General features: G+C 45.9%; 2 protein-coding genes across 3 annotated transcripts in view; one reads left to right on the top strand and one right to left on the bottom strand.

Moving 5' to 3' along the window:
- The window catches only part of HIGD1B (HIG1 hypoxia inducible domain family member 1B), a 3,283-nt gene extending 2,849 nt beyond the window's left edge, over nt 1–434 (top strand). For both annotated transcript variants that reach the window (XM_040497825.1, XM_040497823.1), the window contains exon 5: nt 322–434. The gene's annotated coding sequence lies outside the window, so the exon portion shown is untranslated. The remainder of the gene's footprint in view (nt 1–321) is intronic.
- The window catches only part of EFTUD2 (elongation factor Tu GTP binding domain containing 2), a 40,436-nt gene continuing 17,241 nt past the window's right edge, over nt 377–23,571 (bottom strand). The window contains exons 10-28 of the mRNA XM_040497815.1: nt 20,757–20,923; nt 18,348–18,472; nt 14,676–14,739; nt 14,001–14,091; nt 12,390–12,525; nt 10,647–10,774; nt 9,140–9,333; nt 7,593–7,704; nt 7,088–7,228; nt 5,579–5,680; nt 4,518–4,600; nt 3,843–3,929; nt 3,531–3,657; nt 3,251–3,338; nt 2,458–2,576; nt 2,207–2,301; nt 1,553–1,706; nt 1,298–1,405; nt 377–955 (exon numbers count right to left, since the gene is read on the bottom strand). Coding sequence (XP_040353749.1) covers nt 860–955; nt 1,298–1,405; nt 1,553–1,706; nt 2,207–2,301; nt 2,458–2,576; nt 3,251–3,338; nt 3,531–3,657; nt 3,843–3,929; nt 4,518–4,600; nt 5,579–5,680; nt 7,088–7,228; nt 7,593–7,704; nt 9,140–9,333; nt 10,647–10,774; nt 12,390–12,525; nt 14,001–14,091; nt 14,676–14,739; nt 18,348–18,472; nt 20,757–20,923 — 2,217 coding nt within the window. The 3' untranslated portion in view covers nt 377–859. The remainder of the gene's footprint in view (nt 956–1,297; nt 1,406–1,552; nt 1,707–2,206; nt 2,302–2,457; nt 2,577–3,250; nt 3,339–3,530; nt 3,658–3,842; nt 3,930–4,517; nt 4,601–5,578; nt 5,681–7,087; nt 7,229–7,592; nt 7,705–9,139; nt 9,334–10,646; nt 10,775–12,389; nt 12,526–14,000; nt 14,092–14,675; nt 14,740–18,347; nt 18,473–20,756; nt 20,924–23,571) is intronic.

Below are 23,571 nucleotides of genomic sequence, written 5' to 3' on the forward strand. Positions count from 1 at the left end.
GAGAGAGAGAGAGAGAGAGAGAGAGAGAGAGAGAGAGAGAGAGAGTGTGTGTGTGTGTGTGTGTGTGTGTGTGTGTGTAGGTTTAGAGAAAGGTTTGGAAATCAGAGTTCTGGCCCCCAACTCCAGGGGCAACAGCCTCCAATCCCAGAAGCCCAATACCTCCTAAGCCACCCCAGGTCCCAACCAGAAGCAGCACGGTAGAGAGGACCGGGTGGTAGGTGCAGGGGATGGGGCGGGGGGGTGGGGGGGGTGGTGGCAAGAAAGTGGCCCCGATGCTCATGGGAGCACTGGATTAAGAGGCAGGCGTCCCTCCCACCACAGGCCGCTGCCCTGGGGACCCAGGCAGGAAGACTGCAGCTGGGAGAAGAGACCATGAAGCTTCACAGGAGATGACATATATTCATTCAGAACCCAAGTGCCAAGACCAGACTGTTGGAGGAAAGGGGGAGGGGCAGATGGGTAGGGATGAAAGGAACAGAGCAAGGCAGAGGTCAGAATGTTCTGTTCATTTAAAATCCATGTCTAAGGTCAAACTTGTAAAAAAAAAAAAAAAATTCCATGTAAATCCTGAAGACAGGGCCCCTTGGGGTTAAACACTTTGTCCCCTTCTCCTTCTCCGAGCCCGAGCTCTTCTCTGTTCCCTGGGAATGGAGCCAGGCAGAGGCTGCAGAGGAACCAGGAGGCCAAATACTCTTCCCTCGTTGGGACTCTGGGTTGGAGGCTTTGGGGTTGTTAAAAATGGCCACAGCAGCTCCCAGATGCTCTCTGACAACATGGAGTCCAGGTCGCACCAGGTCCCAGCTTCAAGTCCAGGATACAGCCCACTGCAGGGAGCAGGGGCTGCCAGGAGTCCCGACACTCACATGGGGTAATTGAGCACAACATCCTGCTTGGCGAGCTCCAGCAACATGGGATCATCAAAGAACTTGCTGATGCTCACATCCTCACTCAGTCCCTGCAGAGAGTGGGGACAGATGTAAGAAAGAGCCCTATGTGGTGGTCGATTGAGCTGGAGGCCACCTGAGGCCTGTGCTGGGGTGGGGGGCTGGTGGGGTGAAGCTGTGGACCAGCTATTTCAGGAGTCACCACTGGACAAGATAAGGCGCTCCCTTCCTGGCCAGACTGTGTCCAGGGTCTGGTGGCCCGAAGCCTGGACAGATTGCACCTCTTTGCGTTGTACGGTAAACCGCTCTCAGTCTTTGGGAGAAGGGTCCCAAAGGAAGAAATGAAGAGAGATCCAACTCCTGCCAAGAGCCCTGGGGATTAAGGGCTGGCAATGGGCCTGAGGGACACATACCTTCCTGCGACGGGTTTTGATCATGAATTCTCGGGCCAGGTGAGGAGCTGGTTGTGGCTCCAGGGGACGGATGACAATGCTCTTGTCCAGAGGATCACCGGGCACAATCTGAAAGGCAAAGTGGTTTCCAATGGTCCAGCACTTTTCTCTAGGACGTTGGAAATCTCACATGGGATTTGAAAGGGGAACAGACCAGAGAAGACTGGCCTTGAACAGGTGGGAGGCCGCACTGGCCAGCCTGCACCATTTTCTCACCTGCCAATGGTGGAAGACAGACAAGGAAAAGGCCTGCCCCTGGGTGTGAGTCCGCAGATCGGTCTCAAAGCCAAAAGAGTCAATGGCGGGGATGAAAGCTTTGATGGTGTAGAGAGGGGAGCCTGGGATGGGTGCATCCTGAGTCACATGCCCCCTGCGACAGAAAAACAAAGGCTGAGTCCCTCATCCTTCAGAGACCAAAAGCAGAGAAGGAATCTGTCCCAAATATACCACAACACAGAGTTACCATCAAAGAAAGAATAACCATAATCGTGCTACAGTGGATGGAAAAGGCTGGGAGGGGGGCGGGGAGGGCTCAGTGTCATTTCCCATGGCAGCCAAAGGGGTAGTGACCGCTACATGAGAGCGGCAACACTGAAGGGACAAGGTCCTACAGACATTCCCCCACTGACACATTTCAGTACTTTCCCCGGGGGGTTCTCCACTGAGAGGGGTCTAAGAAGGAATCTCAACTTTTTATCTGCAGTGAAGCAGGGGTCTGCCTTAATCCTTTCCTACTTCATTTTGAAAAAACAGCTCACTAGGTTCTAGGAGCAGGGACAGTACAGGAGGTCCACCTCCTTCCCCACGGAGCCCAGTTACTCTTGTGGTGCTCCTGTTCCCTGCACCATCCCTAACATGCCCACGGCTCACCTGCGCCTGGCCAGGACAGTATACACAGCAGAGACACAATCTGCAGGGGCCTGGACCTCCACGAAGTAGTAAGGCTCCATCAGACGAGGAGTGGCCTGCAACAGGGCAAGAAGAAAGAGTTCCTTAGCTTGGGCAAGGCTGAGGATTGAGGACCTGGACAGAGAAAAAGGCTGGAGGGACTGTGGTCTTGAGACCTGCATAGCTAGAATTTCCACATAGTGTCCCCGAGCAACTCAGCTCCACTCACTTACCATGAGGAAGGCAGAATAGACAACTCTCCTGGCCGTGGGGATGATTTGGCCCCCGCCCCGGTGCAAGGGCTCTTGGGCAACCACTGCATCCAGGATCTTAAACTTGACATTTCGAATCACTGGAAAGGAGATGGGGGGGTTGATGACTGAGGAGTGGTTCTGGTGCTAGTCAAGGGCCCACGTGCAGGGAGGGCACCAAGGAGCCTCTAGCAGCATGGCAGCTGTCTTAAGATCACAAAAGATATGGGACAAAATCACCCTGCAGATGGGTGTTCTGATAGTATACCAAGGCCTATAGCAGAGGACAGAAGTTAGGCACACATTCTTTATGTTTGTTTCAGGCCACGCTCAGGCATTGTAAAGCTTTCCTAGAAGTTTATGGGATTTTTTTTTTTTTTTTTTTTTTGGTAGATACTTAATTGTTTTTGGATATAGAGTAAGTGCTAGGAATTGCACCTTCCTGCCCACTAATCCAACCTCGTCTATAAACCACTCCGATCCCATCTTCCTCTTTATACCTCTCCTCAAGCACATTCCTTCTCAGGACTGAGAAGCAAATGTCCGTCTAGAAATGACTTCCCTTCCGGGATGTCCCAGGCAATAGCACTTGGATGGGGAGGGAGGAGAGGCAAGAAGAGGAAGCTGACCTAGGACATGGAATGGCCCCATGTACCCCAAGCTGCTTCTCCTGCCAGGTCCCGTACACGAGCCCACCCCACCCCACCTCATACACCCAGGCAAAAGGACCCTACAGGGCTGGAGAGGGGGAGGCAGAGGCACTGTCGGAACTTACACTCGTCACAGAGGGGCCCCTCCCTGGTTCCCCACTGGAAACCTTGAACGATGCTGTCCTTCACTGAGCCAAGAAGAGCCTTGTCCACCTGCACAAAACATGAGGGCCTGTGAGCAGTGACCCTGGCAACAATCAGTTTAGAGGGAGGAGAAGGTAAGTATACTGGTAAGAAGATTCACCAGAAGACACAAAATACTTCTGGGAAAGGAAGTACACTTTGTAGTTTCTTCCACTCCACAGCAAAGAAACCACTGCACGGCTCCCGTTAGTTATGCTGTACCTCAGAAGGCAGGGTATCATCCACCAGGATGTTGGGGCCGGTGGCATCAGGGCCAAAAGCCCAGATAGAACGGGCAGCCAGCAGATCCCAATCGTACTTGGTCTGGAAGAATTCTCCCAGTTTCTTCCTAGGGGAAGGAGGAGGAAATGGAGGTTTTCCGGCAGCTCTGCAATTTCTGCATCCTGGGGTCACAATTCCTGTCTTCCCGGGGGACAGTTTGCTTCCCAGAAGGACACGTGGTATCAGAGCCTGGGGAGGCAAGCCGTAGCGCCTCGTCTCCTTTCAGCCTTGAAACCAGAGCCACATTCTCACCTGTTCCACGTGATCTGGACCACCTCATTCTCTATGTCCTCGGCGAGGCCCTTCTCGAGAGGCTCAGCAATCATGGTGATCTTATTCCTAGTCAGAAAGGAAATGAGTAATGATGAGGATCAACAGAACTTGAAGAAGGGGCATTCCTAAGGAGAGGGTGACAAGGCAGTTACATCAGTAAAAGCCAGAGGAGCAAAACAGAAGAGCAAAAACGTTCATTTTCTGTCTTCCTTCACTTGAATCTACCACTCTTTAAAAAAGTAGGGTCTCAGGGCATCTGGCTGGCTCTGTCAGTGGAGTGTGTAGCTCTTGATCTTAGGGTTGTGAGTTCGAGCCCCATGTTGGGTGCAGAGATTACTTAAAAATAAAATTTAAAAAATTCCCACAACAACAGAACTGTTGCCAGGGCAAAACTGTAAGATGATCATATTATACGGAGAAAAGTGGCAGTTGGGACACTCATCCTTGGGGAACCTACACCAAAGAATTCCACAGCATCATGTCTACAGGCCTAAGGCATGAGAGTGCTAGGTTAAAACTCAAGCATCCTAAGCCCCCATCCTGAGACCTAGGGTGTCTCTATTTCCACAGTACTTGTGACTGGGGTGGAGTTGAGGAGGGAGGAGGAGAAAGTGTCCCCTGTCAGTCCCAGGGTCACTCTGACACCCAGCTCACTTCTTATTGGGCGTTTCAGCAAAGCACTTGAGGGAAGATGTCTCCACCACCGTCTCACAAAACGTGACAACGGGATCAGCCACCTGGGAAACAGAATAAATTGTTAGGCAAGATCTAATTTTGTTGGAAGGACAACATTCTGCCAAAGGGAATTCTGAGGTTCCCTTGGCACTACCTTTGTGACAAACCCCTGTCTTAATCAGCATCAGCAATGAGTACAATAGCAGGTGAGAAGTCCTTACCAGCACTAAGGAGACTGAGAAAACTTCGTGGAGTGTGGAGTTTCTGTTCCTGAGCCAAGAGTACGTGGGAGTCAAACCTGGGCCTAAAGTATCACCCCCCAAGGATGCTTTCAAGGTCTGTTCAGCCGTCCCACAACCACTCACTTAGCACCTCCCGTGGCTCTGTCACAGCTGACACTAGGGACTGACTGGCGGGATCCCCTTCCACTCTCAACACCTGGCTCTGAGTAGCAGAGCTCCTCCCTGAAGCTCCCACGTGGCCAGCCACCAGGGAACTCAGTATCTTCTAGACCACCAGTCCTGGGCACCTCAGGAAGAGGATCTAAGAGGGATACTTGAGGGTGCTCTCTCCCACCACCACAGGAACTGGGAGAAAACGGGTACCATCTAGGAGACTGGGGCCATGCAATGGGCACTTTAATCAAGGGGCCATGTCACAACCTAACGACAAATCCAGGAGAACCAGTTCTCACTCTCTCCCGGAAACCCTCCGCTGAGCCCTAATCACCAAAGATGGGTTAACTGTATAACTGTTTCCTTAACAAAAGACCAAGAATCACTTTGGCTTGGGAGCCTGGACTTTAAACTATGACACAGAGAATAACCCTGTAGAAAGGGGCAAACCAGATCTCAAATACCTTCCCAGATAGGGAGCAATAGGTCATGCTTTTCCCTAACATGTCTCCTCCCCAATAGGGCCCCCCTCTTCCCTCAGGCCTTCCAGGGGAATCAAGGGTTTGGTTGCTTATAAAATCAGTCTGGAGCCATGAGTCAAGCTCCTGGCCAGGAGGGTACTCAAGAAAGAGGATGCTGATTTACCTTGATGTCGATCTCTGAGTACATCTTCCGTAAATCGTGCATCACACAGTCGAGGTATAGCTCCCCAGTACCCAGAATCACGTGCTCTCCAGACTCTTCCACCTGAAACATAACAGGCCTGGTGGTCATAGCCTGGACCTCTTATGCCAGCAACAGCAGCTAGAAACAGAATCAATGCTAGAGCCCAGGAGGAGGTGCCCAAACCCACTATCAGAATCAGCCACTCCTCAGCATCAGTTCCAGCCTCTTCAGGAAGGATCAGTGGGGAAGTGACCAACGGGTAAATCCTCAGGACATCTGGACCATTCAGCACGGTGCTGCTGGGCATTAGGTCACCGATTTAATTTCCAGCATAACTGTTTAGGGAAAACCCTGCCCTAAGTCTATGGACATAAGCTGACCCTTTAGCCCTGGCCAGCTACTCAGAAAAGTATGCTAGCAGGCTCAAGAATGTAGAAGGATCAGAATGATCACTTTTCCTTCTATATTTTTTGGAAAATCAATTCATAGTATATATATATATTTTTTTTTTTTTAAGAAAGAAAAAAAATTATTTCCTCACAAAATGTATAACTGTGATTGTCATTAATCCCGGTCCCTAATATTTCTTTTTTTTCAATATTTACTTATTTTAATTTTTATTTCTTTTTCTTTTTTTTAATAATTATTTTATTTTTATTTAATTTTATTTTTTATTTTTTTAAAGTTACATCTAATTTGGTGCAACAATGATTTCAGGAGTAGATTCCTTAGTGCCCCTTACCCGTTTAGCCCATCCCACCTCCCCCCACCCTGTAACCCTGTTTGTTCTCTACATTTATGAGTCTCTTCTGTTTTTATATAATTTTTGTTTCCCTTCCCTTATGTTCATCTGTTTTGTCTCTTAAAGTCCTCATGTGAGTGAAGTCATATATTTGTCTTTCTCCAACTAATTTCACTTCACATAATACCCTCCAGTTCCATCCACGTAGTTGCAAATGGCAAGATTTCATTCTTTTTGATTGCCAAGTAATACTCCATTGTATACATATACATCTTCTTTATCCATTCATCCCTCGATGGACATTTGGGCTTTTTCCATACTTTGGCTATTGTTCATAGTGCTGCTATAAACATGGGGGTGCATGTGCCCCTTCGAAACAGTACACCTGTATCCCATGGATCAATGCCTAGTAGTGCAATTGCTGGGTCGTAGGGTAGTTCTAGTTTTAGTTTTTTGAGGAACCTCCATACTGTTTTCCAGAGTGGCTGTACCAGCTTGCATTCCCATCAAAGTATACCTTCTAAGACACATCTCTTTCTCATCTAAAGATACTGTGGAATATGAACACATTCATGTACACTCGCAGCACCCCCCCCCCCCCCAAAACGTGTCTTGTTTTCAAATGACAGGGAATACTTGCTTTCGACACAGGCTGCTGGAAGCAGATCAGAGACAGCTGGTGGATGTGAAGCAGTGGGCGGCACAGACCTGTCATCGGGGGCAGCTATTGCAGACCTTGAACATACCTTGGTGGTGAGGGATGGATAGCTCTTGTTGACCTTGCGCAGACCGTCCAGCATCTTGGGTAGCTCTGAGGGGTTGACTGGTTCCACAGCAATCTTGATAACGGATGTGGTGTTGAACTTCAAGGGGCGGAAAATCTGAGCCTGAGATTCAAAGTGCAGAGGAGTGAGGGCACGTGGCCTGAGTAGGCACCAAAGGTACAGAGGTCAGAGAGGAGGAGACCACTCCCCAACCAGGAGCCAAAGTGCTGCTGGGAGGCAGCCTGAAGGGCCATTTATTCCCATGTAATTTGGCAGAACAAACAGCAGGGAAAATATAAAGCAACTGCTCCTAACTCCTAGCAACTGAGTGGAGTACAGGGAGAATCGAGCTGGGTCCGATCTAGAAGCTTCGGCCTGTGCTCAGGCCCAGAACCAGGAAGCGGCAGTGACTCCGGGTTAGTACCCTGTGAGTTCCCATGGGACCCTCTAGCTTAAACTAATCCAGTTGCCTTTTCAGAAACTCTACCTCCTCATTGCCTCGGGGTTCAGTTATGGTTGCTGTCTTCACAATTGGTTGATCAACACCTTCGATCAGAACCCAGTTGCCAGCAGGAACACGGTTCACCTCAATGTGGTACCTGGGGCAACAGATGAGTGAAATAAGGAGGGGTGCCAGGCACTGAGCCAGGAGCAGGGGTGAACCAAACATACATTCCATTAGGGGAGGGGTACAACAACCAACCATGTAACCTCACATATATGTACAACTGACCCAGGAACAATGGGGCCCCAACGCCCCATGTAGTTGAAACTCCACATATATGTTCTGACTCCCCCCAAAACTTTTTTTTAAATCTTTTTTTTTTTAATTTTTTTTTTTAAACGTTGATTTATTTTTGAGACAGAGAGGGACAGAGCACGAACGGGGGAGGGTCAGAGAGAGAGGGAGACACGGAATCTGAAACAGGCTCCAGGCTCCGAGCCGTCAGCACAGAGCCCGACGCGGGGCTCGAACTCACGGACCGCGAGATCATGACCTGAGCTAAAATTGGACGCTCAACCGACTGAGCCACCCAGGCGCCCCATCCCCCCAAAACTTAACTATTAAAAACCTACTGTTGGCTGGGGGCCTTACCGATAACATAAACAGTCAATTAACACGTTTCGTATGTGCATTCTATATGTGTATTCTACACTGTACTCTTATAAAAAAATAAGCTAAAGAAAAAAAAATGTTAAAGTCATAAAGAAAAGAAAATACATTTGCAGGACGATAGTGTATTTACTGGGAAAAAAAAACCCACATTAAAGTGGACTCGTGTAGTTTAAACCTGTGTTGTTCAAGGGTCAACTGGAATTACAAACTGGTTAGCACATGGAAGAAAGCTCATGGTATTTTAGGAGGACAAAAGAGGAAAACTTAATTTCAGGTGGATACTACTGGTAAGCAAGGCCCTGCCCAAGGGGTAGAATGTAAGGAGATGCCAAAAGCACCACAGAAGATACTTCAACTCTCCTAGGCCATCAGTCCTCTGCCTTCTAGGGAATGGGTGGATTTGGAGAGGGAAAGGGGGCCATCGGCAAGGTACAGCAGGCACGTCAGAACAGAACTGCCTTGACTCTGCTTGCTAGCTAAAAAGCCGAACTTATGAATTCACAAGCAGTCCAGAGGCCCAAGCTAAGTCTGATGCTGCAGATAAGGAACCTATAAGGGATCTAGCAAAATCTTCTATCTTGGTCAAAGAATAGTCCGTGGAGGTTGGGAGACAATTTCTTTTGGGAAGAAACATAAAGGTTGTGACTTAGAAACACAGAAGAGGAAGAGAGGATTAAAAAGAGTAAAAATAGAAAACTTACAAAAGTTTATATAAGCCATTCAAAACTCAAAGGCAAGGCTCTTGGCATTATCCCAACAGTAGCTGCCTTTTGGCCCTAGCAACTCTGGGTAGTAAGAAATAGAAGTCAACAAGTCAACAGATGTGAGGGAGGGTCAGCTGATGCCCTATTGAAGTGGCCCATGCAGCTGCTGTGACAAGGCCAAGGCATGCCTCTATAGGCTACTATTGGCGGTACCTGGCCACAGAGATCCAAAGACGACCCACGGTGCATATCTGGGAGTCTTCCTCATCCTCCAGGGTGTAGTTCTCCCCCAGCACCTTCACGGGCTGCCCAGCATGGATGGTGCCACTCAGCACCCGGCCAAAGGCATGAAACTGAACTCCATCATCCGTGCTGTACATCTTGGTGGTGTGGCACATCAGGGGACCCTGGAGGTGGGGACAGAGTGCAGGCTCAACCACACATATTCCCAGGGTAAATACCCTTGTCTCTACCTCCTTGGACAGCAATGACACGGCTCTGCAAGGAGGCTGCCCAGACCTAGAGGAAGATGTGTCAATCTCCTGGGAAAATTCCAAACCATGCCCTACCCCCTGATTAGTTAGCAGATGTCATAGGCAGAGCAAAGCAAAAAAACTTTCTCTTTTCTCTAGGAGGATGAGGGCAATGGCGAAGAAAAGCAGGTTTAGGATGGCAGATTGCCACTGTTAACTTGCAAGATTACAAGACTTGCTTGCCCCAAATTCCCTCCGAAGATGTAACACAGTTCTCAGTTGGTCGTTCATGCTGAGAAATTAGACTAAGAACAGCTGGGAAAAAAATTTTTTTTCAATTAATAAATTATTTTTATTTTTATTTTTTTATTATTTATTTATTTATTTTTTTTTAATTTTTTTTTCAACGTTTTTTATTTATTTTTGGGACAGAGAGAGACAGAGCATGAACGGGGGAGGGGCAGAGAGAGAGGGAGACACAGAATCGGAAACAGGCTCCAGGCTCCGAGCCATCAGCCCAGAGCCCGACGCGGGGCTCGAACTCACGGACCGCGAGATCGTGACCTGGCTGAAGTCGGACGCTTAACTGACTGCGCCACCCAGGCGCCCCAAATTAATTATTTTTAAAGTAAGCTGTGTAGGTCCAATGTGGAGCCTGAACTTATGACCTGGAGATCAACAGTCATATACTCTACTGACTGAGTTGGCCAGGCATCCCTGGGAAAGACTTTTTTTAAGTACATTTAAAAAAAAATTTATTTATTTTTGAGAGAGAGAGAGAGAGAGAGAATCCGAAGCAGGCTCTGGGGCTCAAACCCACAAACCATGAGATCATGACCTGAGCCAAAGTGGGACGCTTAACCAACTGAGTCACCCAGGTGCCTCTGGTAAGGACTGTTTTAAAGCCCAAAGCTGACAAAGTTAGCTACCATTTGTTGAATGTTTACTGTCTATCAGGCACCATGCTAAACACGACTGTAAAACTTTCTTACTCTTATTTAACTTTTTAACAGTCATATACATACTATTATCCTCATTTTATCTACTAAGACTCTAAGAAAGATAGAATAATTTTCCCAAAATCATAACACTAGAAGTGGTAACCCTGGGCCTTGAATTCAGGCCTGTTTGACTTTGCTAACGGGGAGTGGCAAGCAAGGATGGAAAGAAGGCATCATTCCTATGACCAGAAAACAGTATCTCCAACAGAAGGAGGAAAAAAACCAGAAATGGGGGTTTTCCCTTACGTCAGGATCACAGTCGCTCATGGCCTCGCCGAGATCAGAATCCACACCGCCAGTGTAGGTGTGCTCAATCTTGGGCTTGGCACCCACCTTTGGAGAGGGGATATGCTGCACACACATGTCCACAAAGCCTGTGGAGGGAGAAGACAAAGCCATTACTCTACACTCACAGGGGGAAGTGACGGTGAGTTATGGATCCACTGGTGATGGCCAGAAAGCTAAAAGTGCAGGGACTCATTTTCAGCTCTTAAGCTAGGGCACCGTGAGCCCAGCGGGAAGTACCACCTTGTTTCCTGGGAGTATGCTCTAAGAGCAAGAAGCAGGGCTCAATGGTTCCTTGAACTCAGGTGAAAAAAATTTTCAAGTGTCTGTTATCAATTCATGATCTTTCATTGAATATAAGCACTTACTGAGCACTTACAATAAGTACCCCAGCTCTTTAGATCTACTCAGAACAATCCGAGTTGACTCTCTCTTTGGGAAATACTGCATATGTTTCTGTTCAATACATCATCCTGTTTTCTTTTCTTTTTTTTTTTAACGTTTATTTATTTTTCAGAGAGAGAGAGCAAGCGAGCAGAGGAGAGGCAGACAGAAAGGGAGACACAGACTCTGACGCAGGCTCCAGGTTCTGAGCTTTCAGCACAGAGCACAGCGAAGGGCTGGAACCCATGAACCGTGAGATCATGACCTGCACCCAAGTCAGACGCTTAACCGACTGAGCCACCCAGGCGCCCCATCATCCTGTTTTTCTAACAGCCAATAGGCCATGAAAGAGAAAACCTCCATTAGCACCTTGGGGAAAGCAGATCTGTTTTCAGTTGGTGTCTCCTACGTCAGATGGATGGCCAGCCGAGAATGAACTACTAGAATCATGCACCTTGTGGATTTAGACACCTAATAACTACCAGAATCAAGAGACTGCTGGGGCGCCTGAGTGGCTCAGTTGGTTAAGTATTCGACTTCCACTCAGGTCATGGTCTCATGGCTTGTGAATTCAAGCCCCATGTCTGTGCTGACAGCTCAGAGCCTGGAGCCTGCTTCAGATTCTGTGTCCCCCTCTTTCTCTGCCCGCCCCCTGCTCAAGCTCTACTGTCTCTGTCTCTCTCTCTCAAGAATAAATAAACATTAAAAAAATTAAAAAAAAAAGAGAGAATCAAGAGATTGCTGAAGGGACCCTTAGTCATTACCTTTACTACCTCCCTTATTTTACAGATGAGAAATTCGAGTCACAGAAGAATCAGGTGGCTGACCCAGGTCTCACCACATGGAAGGGCCAGGGCCACAATAGGAACAAGATTCAGGTCTTTCTCAATAGGTCCAGGGCTCATTCTACTATATCGCCTGCCTTCTGTGCCACTTAAATAGAGGAGACAGGAGCTTAGGAGAAAAGAAATCTGAGCCTGCTGCTTTTCCCAGTATTTCCCATTGCTTATGAGTCTATTTACATCACTTATGAGTCTCGTAAAAATACTAGAACCTTGGAATCTGTTTCAACATCTCCTTTATTTGCACACTCCTCCTGGTAGGGAAATATAATTGCTTTTGTTTCCCAAGATAGAGTTCTTGGTACCATCCACCAAAGGAAACAGCTAGGAGAAAAATGCAGGTGCTGTACATCCGGCTTGCAGTTTATTTAAAAAAGCCTTACATCTCTGCACATCACTGGAGTGAGGAAAAGGTCCCCCTGATACGTGTGGCAAAACATGACAGTGATGGGAAGGGGGCCATGAGCTCTTTTGTTACCTGTGAATTCACCAAAGAATTTTTTGCAGACCAGCCTGAGCAGGGGGCGGATATTCAGCTTAAGCTCTTCTTTGGTCAGATGAATGCCAAGCTCATCCAGGGTCCTGGGGAGGCTGGTGTCCACGTCACCCACAACCTGTGTTGGTACCAAATACCATGTCAGCTGTAATGATGGCCCCAGCATGCTGCCTGCTATAGAGGGCAAGGGAAGGCCAAAGGGCAATTTGAAGGGTCACTGTGCCAAATTCTCTTCTACAGGGAGAGCTCTTGGCAAGGACAGCCATTTGGTTTGAGAGAAATCTTTGATATCTACTCTTCAAACCAATCCTGGGGGGAAAAAAGGGGTTGGTTAAATAAACCTGGCCCTCTCTGATGACCTTCAGTGCTGCCCCCTGGTGTCTGAAAAGCAGCATCTCACCCCACTCAGGAAATCCCTTACTCTTCCCTATTTAGAGACTTCTCAGATTTAGAAGATCACTGCACTGGAAGGAACCAAAAAAGGTCACCTAGCAGTCCATCTGCTGGTAGGGCAAGGCCAAGCTAAATCATTCTCAGCAGACTCAAGGTCTCTAATGAGACAGACTCTATAAATTTCTTTTATTAATCCATTCCAGTCTGACACAAGATACTAAGTATTTTTCAGCACTAATAAATTTTAATCATGTTATTTTGTCTTGTTGCTATGTTTTACTCTTTTGTCAGCTGGTATGGCCACACACGTTTTGTGTATATGTGTGTGTTAACTGTGCACAGTGCTTATTAAACACTTGAATATTTTATAACTGTCTTGGAAAAAAGGTCTACGAAAACTCCCGTACAGTGTTACCCCTTTACTTCTGCCTTTTAGGTAGCACAAATTCATGCAAACTCAATGTTATACTCTTTTCTTTGGAGAATCCTACATGTCTAACTGCATCCTTACCACTGTCTGATGCATCTTTTTTTTTTTTTTTCCAAAGTAAGTTATATGTCCAATAGGGGCTTGAACTCACGACCTGGAGATCGAGAGTTGCATGCTCTGCTGACTGAGCCAGCCAGGCACCCCGTGATGCATCCTTTCCGAATTGACAAACATCACATATATACAGGCCCAGAAAAATCATTAAAAAGCAAGCTAATACAGTCATTCTTTTAATGGCTACAAAATACTTGAGATGTACCATAATTCATTTAATCAGATTCTCACTGATAAACATTTAACTTATTTCCAGTTTGTTTCCCCTCTTATAAAATGTGTGTATGTATATATATATTTATATATATATATATATATATACACACATATACACACACACACACACACACACTATACATAAACCAATTATATCTGTAAATCAAATCCCTACAACTGCAATTATTAGTTCTCAAGTATCAAATCTTTATACAAAATTTCTCCATTGCCTTTTCTTTCTTATCTTCCCCCCTTCACTCTGAAGGGCACTTCAGAGGCACTTAGAGGACCATAGATCTAGAAGACTGGTGAGCAACTATCCTCATGCTTAGTAAAACAAAACTGAGCAGGTTTAGGGGCAGGGGGAAGTCTGAGTTCACCAACTTTTGCACTCTGTGTTTAGAAGGGCAGGCCTGAACCAGGCAGCCTGACATTCTCACCTGAGCAAGGATCTTATACAGAGGCTCCAAGATAAACTCCACAAAGCTCCTCTGGGAGCTGCTGGTTGGGGCCTTTTTTGTGAATTTTCGTCTATTAAGAGGAAAGAAAAAAAAAAGAGTTATGGGTGGCCCAGCAGGGAGAAGGCTGTGTCACTGACCCCAAGGGTGAATTTCCTAAGTTCTGAATCTGAGCAGGGTGAAGGGAAAGGAATGTGTATGTGATCGTAACATTTCCAAAGAGAGATTCCCAAGAGAGTATATGGTTATGACTCTCGTGCATGCCTGAGATGAGCTGTAAAGACCTCAAGAGAAATAGGCTCATCCTGTTAAGAGCTCATGAAGCCAAACCACTTAGAGGAGGATTATTCATGTTTAATAAAAAAGTAGGCTTTCGGGCACCTAGGTGGCTTAGTTGGTTGAGCGTCCAACTTTAGCTCAGGTCATGATCTCGCGGTTTTTGAGTTTGAGCCCCACATCAGGCTCACTGCTGTCAGCCTGTCAGCACAGAGCCCACTCCAGATCCTCTGTCCCCCCTCTCTCTGCCCCTCCCCTGCTTGCACTACCCCCCTACCCCTTCCCAAAAGGTAGGTTTTAATCTTAGGAACTCTTTCTCTGTCCTCACTTCCTGGAAAAATGTACGCCCCCTCTAGAGAGTCACTTCCCCACTCTACTTACGTTTTGGGGTTGAAGTAGATGTCACCCCAGAGTCTTTTAGCAAATTCCTGGTAGTTAATGTCACCTGTAAGAGAAGCCATATGATTATAATCTACCTAACAAAGTATTGTTTGAAAGTCTGCATACGTGGTTCCAGATGCGTAAGTGGTTTATAGCTGAGGAATTCTAGCACATTCCTTCCCAAGGTCTGGACATTTCCTTGTACCCAGGTAGGCAGACAAGGATACTGAGGCATAGACAAGGACAGGACTGGCCCAAATTAGACATGGCTACGGTGGAGCCAAAATGAGTACCCAGGCAGCTCTATGTCTAGGAAGCAAAGAACTGAGCTATGGACAAGGATACGGTTTATATGCTTTCCTTCAATAAAATAGGCCCAACCGCCCACATGCTATGCTCTGTCTGCAACTAAACACTGTTCCTTCCAGAAGTGGGGCTTAATGGCTCCTTCACTCTTCCCTGATCCACATAAGCTCTCTGCTGCCAGTGTGGGCAGTCTCCCAGCTGCAACGCCACGCTAAAGCTCAAACTAGCCCCAAGCCTCTGGAAGGCAGACATCTAGCCCTCTGGAGAGAAAACTCCAAAGCCTACCTTTATCTCATCTTTTACCAATTAATATTTTTGGTTTGACTGTAACTCTTAATCCTGGTCAGGCTGAGCCAACGGTGGCTTTTAGAATTCAAGATCGTCTCAATCAAGAGCTCCTGTTAGTCAATTTGGTCACATCACCAACTGTGTCATGAGTATTTCTATCTAGATGATTTCATTCAAGATGCCATAAAGGATATTCATCACTTTTCCCCTAAAGCCACGCTCCCCTTCAGACCATTCCCCCTTTTATTGAGGCTACCTTGGCATTTCATCCAGGTTCAAAATCTTTTTCTTCCCCACTTTGCTAATTACCAAATTCTTCCCTTCTTTCCCACATTAGTTAGTGACTCTCTCTCCTTTGAACCACTGTGTCTTTTACACGCCTCTATTACTGCACCTTATAGTACAGCATACTCACTGGACTGAGTTGCTTGAGTGCTCACAAGAACTAGGCCTAGCATGCTGGAAGTTTAATAAACGCTCAGTGGAAGAAAGGGTGAACTTCTCTCTGGTTCTTCTCCTCCTTTTCAATCTCACTAATAACAGGAACCCAATATTCACGATCCTGTATCTGAATACTGGTGAAAATGTCTAACCGGGTGTTCCTTCCTGTACCCACCCTTCTTCCTGGCCTATCTTCTATCAGCTTTGCACGTGTCAGCCTACCCCAATCTTTAACAGCTCCCAACTGCTCACAGGATAAAGTCAAAATTCCTTAACCTGGCATTCCAAGCCTTCCTCAATGTGGTCCCAACCCAGCTTGCCCACAGCTTTACTTCAACTCTCCCCTTTGATGAAACAGTTCACCATTATTAAATAGGCCATGGGTCCAAACCACCCACCTCTGTGCCTCCTCTTTCAATGCTGAGAATCTAGAACTCCCAGCTCTCTACTCTCCACCTGCCCATGAAGCCCCATCTCCTCCTGCCCAAACTGATGCCATACACTGTTGTTCAACACTCTGTAGGTTTCCGTCTACCCCTTGGACAGAGTTCTTAGAAGTCAGAGATTGTTCCCCATGCGTTGCCAGATTCTTAGTTAAGAGGACATGACATCAACTGTGGAAGTACGGTGTGATGGAAAAAACATCAAGTAGATTCTAGTCCCAAGCCCACCAGTAGGTTCTGTAACCCTGGGCATAGTTTTCCCATATGTGGAATGAAGGGGAAGGACTCAATGATCTCTGATATTCCTTTCAGAGCTGACTTTCTAGAAGTCCCAAACATGACTTTTCTCCCCTCCCCTCCTTTGTAAAAATACAAGTATATAGAAAGAATGCAAATGGGGGAGAGGGGCAGAGGGAGAAAGAGAGAGAATCCTAAGCAGTCTCCATGCTCAGTGCAGAACCCAATGCAGGGCTTGATCCCATGACCCTGGGATCATGACCTGAGTCAGACGCTCAACCAACTGAGCCACCCAAGTGCTCCCATACACGGCTTTTCAGGAGGACGATATTGGAACCCAGAGCTGGCTCCTTTGTAAACTAACAGTGGGTTCCTAGGATGGGCAATACTTTCTCCTGAGGCTCAGGGCCATTTTCAATCAGAAACGAAATCATTAATACACTGTAATTACAGAAATGGTCTTAGATTTTGCTTCACATGCTGATGTAAAGAATATTCAGAGACCTGGAAACCAGAACCCTACTCAGGTAAGTTTTATTTATTATCCATCTACTTTCCCTTTTCAACGTTTTTTGTTTTTTTGTTTTTTTGTTTTTTTTTTTTGGGACAGAGAGAAACAGAGCATGAACGGGGGAGGGGCAGAGAGAGAGGGAGACACAGCATCGGAAACAGGCTCCAGGCTCCGAGCCATCAGCCCAGAGCCTGACGCGGGGCTCGAACTCACGGACCGCGAGATCGTGACCTGGCTGAAGTCGGACGCTTAACCGACTGCGCCACCCAGGCGCCCCTCTACTTTCCCTTTTCAAAAGAGCCATCTAGAAACAACTAAATGTATACCTAACGATAAGAAAGTAGTTAAGTTATAGCACATCTATACAGGGGAGTAACTGGCAGTGACAGAAAATAATTCATAGAAATGAATTTTAATAAAATAATTTGGCCAATTCCTGTGATCCGATGCTGAGTGAAAATTTATCTGTGTTATGTTTTATATATTATACATGTCCCTCTATAAAATGTGATCTCATTTATGCAGAACACTAAACACAGAAAGAACTATAAAATGTTTGCATGGTTATGGTAATGAGGTTATGGGTGAGTTTTACTTTCTTGATGAGATTTTACTGTATCGTCCACGTTTCTACAATGAGGATGCAGTGGATAAGTACATATTAAAAAAAACAAACAAACAAGTTGCATTTGCCCATTTCTTTCACAAGAGCAAAGACGAGGTTGAAGGACCACTGAGTGGTGAGAACAGAAACACTGGAGCTCCAGTGCCTGTCAGCTGTGAGACCTCTCACCGGGCCTCTCCACAGTCCTCAAAACGGGGTGAATTATGACCTCCTCGAAAGGACAGTGTTGGACACTCAGGACATGGTTGTTACCGGAATCTGAGGGAATTGGGAGGCACAGAGGTAAAGAGCACAGGAGTCTCCTGGAGTTGGGAAGCCGGCCCCAGAGCTCTGTGCCAAGGCTCCGGGACCTGTAAAATCATTCAGCTGGGTATCCCGGCGGACTGCAAATCCAACTCGAGCTCTCGAGTAGGCCTACAAAGTGTCCATGTGCTTACAGATGGCTGGAGAGACAGCTAGAAGAAGCACCACTAGTGACAGACATTCCATCCCTGAGGAAGAGGTCTGAAAGGGCTTTGCGGCCATGGAGAATTACTCTCGGAAAATATCTGTCTCACGCTAACAAAGATTCTTATTCCTAAAATGAGCTCCCTTTTCACCCATTTCTTCCACAGTCACCTTTATTCTTCTATTCTTTAGAAGCCACTTGGCCCAAAGAAAGGGTCTAGGGGCCAAAAAGAGACCGAAACGTGACAATAATAGTTGATAAAATGCTCCCCCAAACAGGGGACCCTGGCATGAAGCCAATTCTAAACTCTTCAGCAGGAAAGGCACCCGTGACTCTGGGGAAGCTGGGAGACAGCCCGCCAGCCAGAGCTTACCGAAGGTGTCAGCATAGATCTTGGCAAAGGAGCCGAGTGTGAAGCAGATGCTGTACTGGGAGCTGGAGAAGCAGACGTTGCCCAGGAGTGGGGAAAGGATCAGGTTCTCATCGGTGGAGTACATGCTGAAACAGAGACAGTCATGAGTGCAGAGTCGGGCTGTGCAGCAACATCAACATAATGCCAAGGGTGAAGGGCGGGGACTCTGTGTCATCACCCCTCTCCAGCCCTTGTTCTCAGAAGGGGCTTGCATAACACACTTAAGCGCTGCCAGCGGCCTGGCCCAAGAAAGTGACATGATGGAGTTGTCCCCTAACTCCCAGTAACAAGCTGACTTCCCAGTGCTGGGAACTTCATGCATGATCCTGGAGAAGTTAACTGCACCAGACAGACAAGGGGAAACTTGGAGGTCAGAGACAAAGCTCTTGAAACACAGGAAAGGAATCTGATGTGAAAGTGGAGTACCTTTTTGAGAAATCTCAATTTCACAAACACAAACAGACATAAATATCAGAAGTGAATAAAAAACAAAAGAAAAAATAAGGGCAACTTTGCTCCCCACTCTCACTGCCCAGTTCCTCTTTATTTTATTAGGCGTTGTTATACAAATTCACACGAAAACTTTATCTTAAAGGCCACGCAGAAGCCACAGCATCCCAAGTTCACTAAAGTTTCAAAGAAAACCAGCTGTATACAGGAATTCAATCCACAACCCTAGCCTCACTGACAGATTGTTTTATGTAATTTCTTAATTTAGAAGTGAAAGTATTGGCTTCTAAAGAGCAGTTTCCTACCTTATTCCACCATATCCCAAGTTATGTTCCCCAGAGGCAACTGCTTTCAACTTTCTTAAAGCTGCTTTCAGAGCAATGGTCCTCATATTTCTAAATAATATGCTCACGTTGCTGTTTCTTGTTTAGAGGCTGAGATCAGACTTCTTATTTTGGTGATCAGGATTTAGCCCCATCCTCTATTTTAAGGTAATAAAAAAGTTTATCACTTCATCTTTGGGGTTCCTGATATTATGCTGGTCTCCAGTCATTCTCGGCCCTTCTGGAGCCAGGGAGAAGAGATCACTGTTGAGAATTAGTACTACATACGGGGGAGGCTCCTGAAGGTAAATCTGTCTCTGGCCACGGAGGTACCATCCCCAGTGCTTAACTGGAGAGGTGTTCTCTCAATAGGACAGCTTCATCCTGGGCCCTTTGAGGGGCCACAATAAGTCATCCAGTCCTTCTGTCAGCCCGCAGATAAGACTGTCTTTATGATATATTTAACCTATTCTTCAAAGTCACCTTGATACTGTATTGTGAGGTCTCCCAGCCATCGCTCATACTTATTAATATAAGCCTGAAATCCATCTTGCTGAAAAGCAACTATGTCCACAAAAACAACAGCCAATAGTTCCTTCACTTACCGAATCTGTGTTAATAACAGCAACTAACATCATTCATGGGGCAGGTACTGCATGCTAAGCACTATGCTAAGTGGGTTACATCAAATATCTACCTGATTTCTTAAAAAAAAAAAAAAAAAAAAAAATTTTTTTTTTTTAACGTTTATTTATTTTTGAGAGACAGAGCACGAGTGAGGGCAGGGCAGAAAGAGAGAAAGAGAGAAGGGCGCAAGAGCACGCACGCTCATGCTGAGCTGTCAGCACAGAGCCCGATGTGGGGCTCAAACCCACAAACTGTGAGACCATGACCTGAGCCGAAGTTGGATGCTCAACCGACTGAGCCACCAGGTGCTCCAAATATTTGATTTCTTATCACATCCCATTAGGTAAGCGTTATTATCATTCATTCCCTTTTTACAGAGGCAGAACCTGAGGCTCTACAAGCATCACTTGCCCAGGTTCACACACTTGGTACGGGGTGAAGGCGAGACCAAGTTGAGAGTCCCAGGTATTGAACACAACACAGAAGTGAAGGTGGGTCTTAGGCTATACAGCCGGTGAAGGCACAGGGTCAATGAGGCCGAGGTTGTGGAGTCAAACCCTATAGAGCCCTGGAATGTGCCCCTAGCCTTGTCCAAAAAGCTCGTTATGTACTCCCAAGAAATCAGGGTTGCCCCCCAGAGGTGTTCAAGGTTAAGATTTGTAAAAAACAGAGTTCCTGAGGACAGGAAATCCACACCTGGGGTCCTATACCTTATTTATTTATTTATTTATTTATCTATCTATCTATCTATCTATTTATTTATTTAAGTTTATTTCTTTTGAAAAAGAGACAGTGCAAGTGGGGGAGGTGCAGAGAGAGGGGGAAACAGAATCCCAAGAAGGCTCTGTGCTGTCAGTGCAGAGCCCGACGTGGGGCTCGAACTCACAATACTGTGAGATCATTACCTGAGCTGAAACCAAGAGTCAGACGCTTAACAGACTGAGCCATCCAGGAGCCCCGGGTCCTATACCTTATTAATCCGTTGACCTCATCTACGATGTGGCGCAGCTTATAATAAGCATCAGTTGGAGGCAGCTTTAGCTCCAGGATCAGTCGGTCAATCTTGTTGATGCACACGGTGACCGCCAGCCTCTCCTGTACTGCGTGCTTGATCAGCCGCTCTGTGTTTAGCATCACCTGAGAGACACAAGACCCAGAAAGTGGTGGTAAGAGCAAAAAGGGCAGAAAAGTCCAGAGCAAAGCCAAAGAAGGTACTATCTGAAAATACAAACTATGAGGAAAAGAGAACCTCGGGAAACTGATTACTGGGTGTAAGCAAAGGGTAAAGAGGGCACCTGGCAGGACTGAGATATGACTAAACAGCCTGATGATGCTGGGAGCCAGGTTTCTCAGTGCTGGAGAAGGGACAGAAGCAGACTTAGGAAGCAGCTATGGTACTGAATGGAACTGTGGGTATTAGGATGAAAATACGATTTCTTCTTTTTTTATTATTTATCCCATTTAATATATACGTGTAGAAATAGTTGGGGCACCTTGGTAGCTCAGTCAGTTGAGCGTCTGACTTGATTTCGGCTCAGGTCATGATCTCAGTTTGTGAGATCGAGACCCACATTAAGCTCTGTGCTCACAGAGCAGAGCTTGCCTGGGATTCTCACTCTCCCCCCTCTCTCTGTCCCTTTCCTACTCACACACATTCTCTTTCTCTCAAAATAAATAAAAACGTAAACAAAAAAATAGTTATAGATGTGTGTGTGTATGTATTATCTGTGTTCAGCGAAAAGATCTAGAAGTAATGGACCCCAGGAGCAGTGAACACACCATTGTGTTTCTTTCTATCTCAGTCCCCACTACAAGGAGCCAGAGCTCCTTGAAGAAATAGCTGATTCCAGGACTGGGGCAGGGAAGGCACAAAATGAATCCAGAACATCTTTTTGTGCCTGAAAGTAAGGAAGTACTCCAAAAAAGATGGGGCATGTCAAAAGAACAAAGGAGCTCTACCTAATCAAATCTGGGATAGCGCATCTAAATATGTAAGGAAAGTAATGGATTATAACCCACTGAATGAAATAAAAATCCACGTATCCATACTGACAATAAATAAGCAAATGGGGGAGAAAGGAAAGCCCTTCCTCAAAATAGAATTCCAACCAAAAAATATAATAGGAGGGGATGCCTGGGTGGCTCAGACAGTTGAGCGTCTGACTTTGGCTCAGGTGATCTCATGGTTCACAAGTTCGAGCCCGGCGTCGGGCTCTGTGCTGACAGCTCAGAGCCTGGAGCCTGCTTCAGATTCTGTGTCTCCCTCTCTCTCTGCCCCTCTTCCTCTTACACTGTCTCTCTCTCTCTCTCTCTTTCAAAAATAAATATACATTTAAAAAAAAGGAATAATAAGAGTTAGAAAATCATCATTTGCAACTACTATGGAAATAAACTAGGAATGATTAATGGAGGATAAAACTTGGGGTGCCTGGCTGGCTCAGTCAGTAGAGCATGCGACTCTTGATCTTGGGATCATGACTTTGAGCCCCACACTGGGCATAGAGCTTACATTAAAAAAAAAAAAAAAAATTAACAGATGATAAAACTAATAGGCAAAGTTTGAAAAGGAGTAGAATGTATACAGAGCCTCAAGGTATCTCTCCACAAATTATTTATTACCAAGGGGGAAAATAGTAACTTTACACAGGAGAAAACTGGTAAACCCACCTTAACCAAGCAATCAAAGTTAGCATCACCAATAATGGGATAAGGTAACACCATGGGCCTCCTAATGTGATGGACTAAGAACAATACAGCTACATTTGCACTTGGGTCAAAAATAACCTGAATGCGATCAGGAGCAAACATTCAACGAGGCCAAATAGAGAGACATACTACCAAACAAGTATAATTTATACTCTTCAAAAATGCCGTTATAAAAAAAACCAAGAAAGGCTATTGAATAGTTCCAATCAAATGATTCCAATTAAGAGACTGAAGAGACATGAGGACTGAATGCTAGGCAGCATCCTTGATCAGAAAAGAAAATTCTATAAAGGACACTACTGGGACAGTTAGTGAAATTCTGTAAGGTGTGGAGAAAAAGATCTGTACAACAATATTGTATCAATGTTAAATTCCCTGATTTTGGGAACTGTATTTTGGTCATGTAAGTGAATGTCCTTGTTCTTAGGTAACATGCTGAAATATTGTATTTTGAAATAATTCACGGGGAAAATACACACTCATATGTGTGTGTATACATCTACAGAGAAAGAATTACAAAGCAAATGAGGGTGCACTCCTTGTACTGTTCTTCCAACTTTTCAATAAATTTGAAAGTATGTGTATTCCAAAATGAAATCAAATAGAAAGAGGGGGAAGAAAAAAAAAAAAAGCAACTCTGGCTCCCTCTGCTGGCAAAATCACCAATGACAACATGAACAAGGTTAGCCAAATTACCTAATCTCTCAATTTAGAAATATACAAGATGCCTGGAGTCTTTTAATTCCAAACTCTATTTTAGAAAAACTCATTGGGGCGCCTGGGTGACTCAGTTGGTTAAGCATCTGACTTCGGCGCAGGTCATGATCTCAGTTTGTGGGCTCGAGCACCGCACTGGGTTCTGTGCTGACAGCTTAGAGCCTGGAGCCTGCTTCAGATCCTGTGTCTCCATCTCTCTCTGCCCTTCCCCAGCTCATGCTCGAGCTCGCTCGCTCTCTCTCAAAAATAAAATAAACATAAAAAAATTTAAAAAAAGAAAAACTCATTAATATTTAAAATCCATTTACACGAATATACTCTCGTCCCTCTTTTAATTACATTTGTCATTTTATTTTGGGTCC

The sequence above is a fragment of the Herpailurus yagouaroundi genome, unplaced genomic scaffold (genome assembly GCF_014898765.1).
Source record: "Herpailurus yagouaroundi ecotype Mexico unplaced genomic scaffold, PumYag 189, whole genome shotgun sequence".
In the NCBI taxonomy this organism is placed as follows: domain Eukaryota; kingdom Metazoa; phylum Chordata; class Mammalia; order Carnivora; family Felidae; genus Herpailurus; species Herpailurus yagouaroundi.